This window comes from Haemaphysalis longicornis, unplaced genomic scaffold (genome assembly GCF_048455015.1).
Source record: "Haemaphysalis longicornis isolate Haplotype H1 unplaced genomic scaffold, Haemaphysalis longicornis Haplotype H1 scaffold_12, whole genome shotgun sequence".
In the NCBI taxonomy this organism is placed as follows: Eukaryota; Metazoa; Arthropoda; class Arachnida; order Ixodida; family Ixodidae; genus Haemaphysalis; species Haemaphysalis longicornis.
The window spans coordinates 64,674,333-64,684,125 of NW_027526225.1; the positions used below are offsets into that span (position 1 = coordinate 64,674,333).

Consider the following 9,793-nt stretch of genomic DNA (forward strand, 5'->3'; position numbering starts at 1 on the left):
TTTTGGGTGACAATGCCATGGTCTCTGTGCAACGCGTTTTTAATTATTTGTCAGACGTTAAGTTTTTAAACCTCATTTCCTATCATGCGTAATCAAAACTGGCCCTATACACCAGCCATCACCATTGCCGTTGATTGATTTTACTGCTATTATTTTGGCTTTAGTAGCCACTATTTTCTTTTACATACTTTTGTTTGGCGCTCTTTGCCCCAGGTGGCCTTGCGCCAAAAAACTCCAACCATCATCATCATCATCATCATCAGGTTTCCGATCGGCGAAAATCGTTATATTTGTTTTCTAAATAAACAGGTAAATACCGTTGGTCTTCCTGTTGTCAGACAAAATAGGCCACAACATGCGACCTTCGCGTAAAGTTTGAACTGGGAGGGAAGATCGGGTCGGTCAGGAAAGTTTTAAAGACGCCCTTTTGTCGATGTAACACCCCGTATTTAAATCAGCCAGAAAAAGTGTTATCACCTGATAGACGCGCTTACAACACCAGCAAGGAACAAGCCTCGAACTCCACCCATGGCGCCGAATTTTGCGTTGATGTAGTACGGTACAATCTGCATGTGAACATGAAGTAATTATGGGTCATAACAAGATGTCAGCCTCTATAATAGCTGAAACCAATACACCACAGTGGCGCAGGGAAAAAGAGTAGGCGCCAGCACACTACGTGATATGGCATGTCCAAGCTCAAGCCCAGCGTATGGTGTCTCGGGCAAGCGGCCATTTTGAAGAACGGTGAAACCCAGCCTTGAAGGCGCGTACACGAGGAGAGAGTAGACAACACAAGACAGCATCGTCTTCAAGGCTGGGTTTCACCGTTCTTCAAAGTATGCACCAACAGGCCCAACACCAAACTCTTCTACAAGTGACCAAATAACACCCAGGCAAGGAGAATACACGGAAGACATGCTTCCCGCATACTCTTCTCTCAGGCTTTACGCTAACAATTTAAATGCTGGCCGAATAGCTCCCTTGCAGACAGGTAACTCCAGTTCACGTTCTGATCACGCCTCACCGACCACTTCCAAATCACCTTGTATATCGAAAATAGCTCATCATCGAGGAGGCCACACACACACGCAATTGCACCGGCACGCACACGCACACACCAACCTACCTACTTGCACGAGCGATCGATTTTGAGGTTTAACGCGCCGACGCTACACAGGCGATGAGGCGCGCCGTAGTGGAGGGCTCTGGATTAAATTTTGACCACCCGGGTATCTTTAGCGTGCGCCGAAATCTGGAACACACGGGCGTTTTCGCTTTTCGCCTCCTCTTGAAAAGCAGCCGCCGTGGCCGGGAGTCAAAACCGCGCCCTCGGGCTGAGCAGCGCAAAGCATTAGCCACTGAGCCACCGCGGTGGGTATCCTATATGCACAGTCAATCCCACACATACACGCAGACACCCTTCACGTACGCACTGGCGCGCGCGTTGCTAAAGCGCGCATACTAAAGGAGCCATTAAGACGAAATGCGAGTTCGGTTCATTGGAAAGTTTGCCTCGTTAGAACAACACTGACACCGCTTTAAACGCACACTTGTCCAAATATGCTATATAATTAGGAAATAAGAGAACGGCCATGCGACCCACTAGCTCATTTCCCGCAACAAAACCTACGATGTCATATGCCCAGCTGTGCTATTGGCTGAGGCCGGCAAAAGCAAACGAAAGTTAGGCAGGGCTATTACGCTGGCAGAACGAGCTATACCTGCGCTTAGATTTAATGCATATTCTTTTTATAGCAGTAATATTGGTGGAGTAAAAAAAGGTAGTTACGGAAGTACACGTAAATATAGAAACACCAGTGCGTACTGCGCGGAGTATGCTCGATATATCGCTGCACAGCAATCCTCCGCTTTGGGGTTGGCTCACACTTGACTGGCCGATTGGCCTAAGTGATATTTTCTTACATGACCCTGTTTATCAAGCATACCCAATGTTTTACGAAATGATTACTATGAGCCGTAACAAAACTAAGCCAGATGCAAATCCGGTAAAAAAAGAGAGTGCGGACAGCTGGTCCGAGCGTGTTGGGCGCCATCTAGACAAAGGACGGCAAACGAAGCAAGGAAAGATGTTTTATCGCCCGCAGAAATAGTCAGCATATTTCACATTCGTTCCAAATACTTGCCCTGGATACGCCCTCGGTTACGTCACTAAACATACGATTTAGGAGGAGAATCGAAATTTTCACCTAAATTTTCCGATTTCTCAGTGAATAAAGGATCGTTAACTGCCGGACAAGCGTTTAGGAACCATAAAACAGGTAAAGTTACGAATAAAATAAACTTGTATTTTGTCCTCATGGCCCTTTTAAAGCAAGTTTTCACTGCTTTGTTTCCTTTACGGCGACGACATGCGAAATTTGTAGCGACGTATACCAACTGAAATATTATTACCTGATCGTACCTGGCTATTGAACCAGAAAGTACTGGGTCGCAGTCCCTGAACCAGTATATTATTGCCAGCCCTGTCAATCCGTAGATGCTGTAGAAAAATGTCATCAAACCAACTCCAAGGAACGCCACCCTGAAGATTAAAAAGAAAAGTGAGGACAGCGATCAAGTAACGTCAGCATGAAACAATACCGCAGTGCATATTACAGAATTTATGTTATGCTCTCCAGTGCTCTTCTTTTGAGCCTTTCATGAAAGGAGTTACCGCATTAAACAACGAAAGCTAAAATGCACGCTACTGGACTAATTATCTGTGGAGCCTTTGGCTAAGTGTGTAGCGAGGCCATGTGGTGATGTTTAAAAGAGGCCTAATCAGACATGCGCATTTCTACAGACGGGAAACCATATATTTTACTTATATGAAAAGCAACAAAGAAGCAACACGTTGGTCCCAGTAAAATATCCATTTAACGACATCTCTTCTTTTCCGTTCTGCTACAGATGTCGATGACGGTCACGAAAGATTCACCTTTTACCTTTTTTTTTCGAGAACTGGTCACCATGCGGATGAATCGTCCGTATACAGCGCCCACCGGACCGTTAATTTCTTTTTGAAGCTCTCATGACATTTGTCATTGCCACTGGCGAATCGGTATGTACGTATTGAAGAAGTGGCTACGGTTACCTCACCCCTTTTTCACCTGAACATTGCGGTGCTAAATCGGCATCGCCCAGTTTTGCAGTGCTGAATCGGCATCACCCGAGGGGATGAAAATGCGGCGAAACCTGGCTGCGGTATACCGCCTTGCTCATTACTCACTTCTTGGCACTGTAACTTGGGGCCCGACCGCTCTACCCATTTCTGCACTCCTGTTTACACCCGAAAGGGAACCGCTCTCACAATTTGTGCTCCCCACCTACACAAGATCAAACGCAAGCTTCCCCGGGTTGCGTAAGTTGCGTAATCGTTGATGCGTAATCGTTGTCAATTGCGCCGCCTCCGAACAATCAAACCATGTAGTCCATGAACACAGTTGTCGCGCTGTCGTGCTGCCAGGGCCACTCCAACAAAGGGCCAGACACATGTGCGGAGAGAGACGCGTTTCCGCATCCGGTTTTTCCTCTCCAAAACCGGTCCTGTAGCATTCATGCGTGTTGCTAGCTGCCGGACCGGTTTCCAGAGGAAGAAAAAACGTACGGAAACGCGTCGCCCTCCGCACATGCGTTTAGCGGCCGCTCCGCACATCCTGAGTTGACTAGGGGATTCTAAAAGCATGCTATAGTTTTGCATTGTTCTTTTGTTGTCACCCTGCAACATTTACATGCTTACTAAACATTTCTACCGCGAAAATAGCTTTAGTGTGCGTTTACTTACCCTCTTGCGTCTCGAAGAGATCTCGCGGCCAGAAATCTTTGCGTGATCATCTGGTCCAGGCCGAATTTCATGAGCTGGTAAGGAATGGATGCGAATGAGGCTGCCCAGACAGTTTCGTCTGTGCTGAGATCCATGTCAGTTCTACGAAGAAGGCAGAGCTAATGGTGAACTCTTAATTGGCCGTGAAATTTTGATTTGAAATGAAAAATAACCCGGCTTATAGCGTGAACATTAAATCAGGAGAATTACGAAACTTTATAAATCTAAATAAGAACCCTGGTGGACATAAAAACAAACGGTTGAGTCAACATTTTTGATAGGAACAAGTCATAAAATGTTCGATCCAAGCATATGAACATTTTGTAGATAAATCGGTAGGAAATCGAATTACTGGTTTACTATCGGTCTGACATATCGATACCTGATACTGTTTTTATGCATTTAGATAAATGACCACAGGATTTGTGCCTTTCCAGAAAAATTACCTATTTCCGTACCTATCCTGGACGAGCGTTTCCCTACTTTACTAAGGTCTGCCGGAAGGATTGACGACCACTAGCATTAGTTACTGAAGCGCAAAAACAATGATTGTTATTTTTTGTATAACGCACCCTGCAGGTCTACATAAAATATCTGCGGAGTAGTTAATGCATTATTCCTTTTTCATTAGGTAACGAAGGCTACGTACTTGGGACGTTTGTTTTTCGCTTACCATGAACATTGAAGAAGGCTGTTCATCGCAGTCATTAGCTTTGGACTAATCCGTATTATTATCACTTGAAGAATGAAACGTACAGAATTGAACGCAGAAAACGGTGAATGATTGGTAGAAACAGTTTTAACTGCATGCTTACATTGCCACTACTGTACAAGCCTCCTGGAGTCACTTCTCTATTTATTTGTACAAGCTAAACCGAATAGGCCTACACCGGAAGCGTCATTTAAAAAACGTTTTTGCACCACTTAGTAGCAAAATATTCTTTTTGTGACTGTTTGATTGAAAATCAATCACTAGGAGGGTATTTCTCAAGAGGCAGGCGCAGAGATAATGTAACGGAGCCCGATGACATGCTCCCATATGCGGCTCAAAAAGCACAGACTTCTGACAGCCGCTTTCCTGATGCTATTTTGGAAAATGACAGTACACCGTTCAACACACCAAGCCCCTCTGGGCAATGGTCTAAATAGTGTCGCATCATGGCGGCCATGGGAGCAATGATAGTTGATTTCACGCAATCGGTCGAACCGCTTCCGCTCACTGACAAGCCAGAGTCATTGTTAATTATTGATAGTGACGCTGGCTAGTCAGTCAGCCAGCGTCAAGATAGACTGTTCCCAAGATAGACAAAAATCAAGATAGACTGCTCCCATCCAGTACAGCAGTCCTCGCTGGTATTGTTTCGTGACGGCAAGTGATCAGCCTGTCTTGATTTTACCCAATCGGACCAACCGTTTCCGCTAACGTCACTATCAATAATTAACAATGACTCTGGCTAGTCATTGAGCGGAAGCGGTTGGTCCCGTCGGGTGAAACCAACTATGACTGCTCTTACGGCGGCCATGATGCGACACTAATTATACTATTGCCGCACCTCGAACAGTGAGCTCTACAGACGCAAATCGCTTTCCAGCGCAACCCTCTACATCAGCGCTCTGGTACGGCGGAAAAGTGTTCGGCTGGCAAGCATACGGGTGATGGGTGACCAATCACAGAAGCAGACGTTCTTGAAGTGACGCGCGTAGCGGTAATTCGGTGTTCTTCTGGGTATATCTCGAGACCTGCTGCCTTGCCCGTGCCGTTCAAAATTAGTGAGTACAAGCGTATGTGTCGTAGGCTGTAGGACCTGACCTTGTGCGGATATCCAGAGCTGGCGACTCTGACGAATGAGCCAGTAGTTCGCCGGGAATCAAGATTGTAGACCTCCTCACAGTTAATAAACTTCCTGCCTTCCCCTGATGAGAATTCTGTATTCCCAAAAGCCTCAATACAGTCTTAGTCAGAGATATCTAGTCGCAATACCGAGGGGCCAACGTTTGCTCATTGCGCAGTGTGTCGTGACGAGCAGAAGTCAAGGGTCTTACCGCAAGATATATGGGGCGAAGTTTAGTTCACCCAAAGGTCGCAGGGGCACTGGTCTCCTTGAAGAATCGTAGATTATCTTACAGATGATTATTAGAGGTGTAGACGCCATGATCAGCGCTTGTATGGTGTCCGCCCATACGACACTTCGAAGGCCGCCCTAAAGGGGGAATGGAAGAATAAATTTCTGACTGCGCGCCACGTGGCGGTCGAAGTTAAATTGATGACGGTCACGTGAGACGCACACATGGTGGTACTCGAGGCGGGGCGAGAAAAAGTTGTCAACAAACAACCTTTCCCCAACTCTGCCTCAAGATCAACTCCATAACGGAAGGATTGTAATGGCATATATATAGAGATGTACACTGAAGGGTTTGACACCTCGGCAAAGCTTTAAAGAAGCTATTTTTGGCGACACCTGAATAATCCCGACGGGACCTACGAAATCCACCTCGCATCTTTTCACACATGAAACGTTCTCGTACGCCATGCGCAAGCTGGCATACTAAAGACTTTGTTCTCATCTTAAAAATCCTAATCAAGGAAGTTGAATCAAATGCGGTGCTTCGGCGACAGCTGAACACACAATGTGGATGTGGCCGATTTACGGGAAACTTCGAGAACAAACTCTACTTTCTCTGGGGACACTCAGTTCCCAACACTACCGCCAATGGTTGGACACTGATCGCAGCGACGCGAGAGGAAATTCTTCGTTAATTTGTCGCATTCGTTGGCTCTCTCCACAAACTGACCGACTTCATTCAACTGTACCCCGCCTATCCCCCACACTGTCCTCTAACCATCCTTACTCCCAAAACCCTTTCCGCGACATGGGGCCAGCCTAGAATTAGTGGGAATAAACATTTAAAACAAAAAAAAAAAAAACTGCTCACCAATGCTGTGTACGACGTCCCCGCGACGCCCAGGATAATAATGGAAGCTTCTTGAGACATATTAAAAACTACAAAGCAAGAAAATATGCAGGTTAGGTAAGCAAAAGCTAAGAATGGAGGTTTTCGAAATAGCACATCCGTAACCACAAACTTTGCGATATTCTCTAAACTGTCCAACCAAGAATATACCCATTAAAAAATGTACCAACCGCAGTGATGGTCCTTAAGTCACTCAGGTGTCATATAACCCCAAATAATTGCCATAACTTAAACTGCGCATTAATGCTCTCCCTATATTTAATGTGGAGAAACAGAGAGGTATTGCCATATCATATTCAAAAATATTCTTAAATGGAGATACTTCTTCTCGAGATACTTGGAAATCGAAATACTTGTCGTCGTCGCCCATGTTCTGTGTGTCTAGCCGTTTTACGGTACTGACAAGTAGTTTGTGATTTCGTCTTAGGAAAAAATAATGTCCTTAACACCACGATAGGGTCCCTTGCTTTAGTGCCGACAAAAAACGCCAGCAGTGATGACACCATCGTAAGTTACATCTCTCCAGAAGGGATGTCACGCCCGATTATTGCTTGGACGATAAGGTTTCTGCCGGTGACGCCATGTTAGTTACGACGTTTGGAGGGTCGTTTAAAATCCCCTCGCTCATCACGGACTGTTTTTGAGCCAGTCACCTCGCTGCGAACGTGCAGGGACCATGCACTCTCTTTAAAAATTAGTTGTGGCTTAGCTCGGCTATGCCAGGATATATGTAGCGTGAGCTAAGGTTCAGCAATCCAGTCCAGTCCAGTCCAATCCAATCCAATCCAATCCAATCCAATCCAATTCAGTCCAGTCCAGTCACTGCTCCTCGCAGCACGGCTCTCCAGGAGCCACGCGAAACGGCTATCATGCGGCTCCGGCGCAGCGTCAGACTTGGCTACTGCGCAACGGAGGCGCACAGCTGGGCACGCGCCGGCTCCAGTGCGTCTGCCGCAGCTATGACGTCACTTCTCTGGAATGCGCAGACCGGCGAATGTGCAGACCTAATTCTCTACACACCCGTACTCCATTGGATTGGATTTCCAATACAATCCACTTTAATCCAATCCAATCCAATGCTACTCGCGCTTGCGCAGCACGGTCCTTCAGGGTCCACGCAAAACTGCAACCTCGGCCAGTGTAGCTCACGCTACAAAACTAACGCAGATCCTCGAGAACAGCTCGCACCTTCCCTACATGTGGACACGTGTCCCTAGACGTAAATGAGGCGGCACACGCCCCTGCCCGAGTACATACCTCCGAGCCTTCTCTAAAGGTAGTCAGGACAAAAAGAAGACCCCACACACACTCAACGGCTACGCGAAAATCCTGACACTTCAGACACAGTTGACAACGGTTCCCGTCACCCCACTCCCACCTTTCCAGAGCCGAAGCGACTACACTCTACCGGCTCCAGAGCAACTCCTACCATTACTTAACCTACCTCAACCCTATCTCACCCAATATTACAGCACGTACAACTTTCGCCCCCAGCCCAGCACCTTGCAGCATGGAAACACCAACCACCTCCGTTCCTAACACCCATTCCCCGTCCCACGTACGAGCAGTGGCTGGACCGGCTCGACCTCTCGATAGACACGAGCAGCCACAAGGACACGACATCTCATACTAGAGGACGTCCCCCCCCTCCCCCAACAGTTCCGTAGCTCTCACCACATGCACCAATGAGCATGGTGACTATTCTAAATGATTGAATATGTTTTCTTTCTGCCGTCGTCAGCTTACTTGTTGACATGGCGACTGCGGCGCTGTACATCCCGGCTGCACCTGAGGCTTGCTGGGAAAGCACAATCAATCAATCAATCAATCATTAGAAAGAAATACTTATTTGTGATACATGGATAAATCAGTGGACCAATTTATCAGCCAGAAAAGTCTGGGCTTAGCGCCAACAAGTTTGGGTCTCGTACAAGAGCCAGTGATCGCGCAGGCCTCACACACAAAACACAAGTTAGCCTGAATGGGAGTTTCTTGGCTGGGATACGTCTTTTAAACTCCTCACGACAGGCGGCCTGCTCCCACGTGTGGTAGTATGATGGTGGAAAAACTACCAGTTTACACCGGGGGCCACAAGCCGTCGTAAATAAGCGCATTTACCACGGTTGTACCTCTTCACAAAACGCAGTATCTGGCTGTGATTACTGCGTTTGTCCTAATGGGAGTATTAAAAACTCCCATGCCACCTCCATTTCCTTCTCCTCCTCCTTCACCCCTTCCTCCTCTACGCGTCCTTACAAAATGGCTGCCAGTTGGTGTCGTGTGTCGTGTGAGCTCCAGCGTCCCCGAACATTTATTGCCAGTGTGAACTTGCGGCCGGACGAACGGATGTGAAGTGCTTCCCAACAACCGAAGCTCGTTGCGAACATTGTGGAACCAGCCTGGACTGACGTGCGACGGACTGCAACGTCGCCTCCGAGTCACCGACCTTCGAGCCGACGGAATACGCCAGCGAGCCGACGCGAGGCCTAAATTCAGTGATCGCTGAGAGTGGCTCGTTAAAAACAACGCGGTTGTGCCTCTGCGAGGTGGTTGAAGGTAAGATTTTCACGTTTTTTATTGTACGCAACATTTTGGGAGACTTGTGCCCCTTCTAGCGTCAAATAAACTCAACGTGTTTCCCGCGCCACTGCACGGGCGATTCTCCGCCACTCGAGGTGAGCGTTGTGCTTGAAAGACGGCACATGCCCGGAACGTCATTGGGGAGGCCGAACGGTGTGAACGCAATGCGTATTTGCGCGGGTCTCGAGCAGAACACTCACTCATTCACACTTGCAAGCAGAATGAAAACTGTCCGAACTCTGGACGGCTGTTAGGTGTTTTTGTTAGGCTGTGTCTGTGGCTTACTGGCAAGCGAGGGTGAAGTTGGCCGGTCAAACGTCGCAGGACGGCCGCTTTTCCTGAGAAGTAGGTGTGGTGCCAGCCGCGCCTGCTACGAGGAGGGTGACTGCCGCGTGCCGCCGGCGATTAATTGCA

General features: G+C 47.6%; 1 protein-coding gene across 1 annotated transcript; it reads right to left on the reverse strand.

Moving 5' to 3' along the window:
• Positions 1-473: 473 nt before the first annotated feature.
• LOC144161661 (putative sodium-dependent multivitamin transporter) lies at positions 474-6,006 on the reverse strand. Its single transcript, XM_077692289.1, has 4 exons — positions 5,870-6,006; positions 3,788-3,928; positions 2,416-2,545; positions 474-566 (listed from the first exon to the last, which is right to left on the reverse strand). The coding sequence occupies exons 1-4, from the start codon at positions 5,977-5,979 to the stop codon at positions 474-476; spliced, it is 474 nt and encodes a 157-aa protein (XP_077548415.1). The 5' UTR covers positions 5,980-6,006.
• Between the last annotated feature and the right edge of the window lie 3,787 nt (positions 6,007-9,793).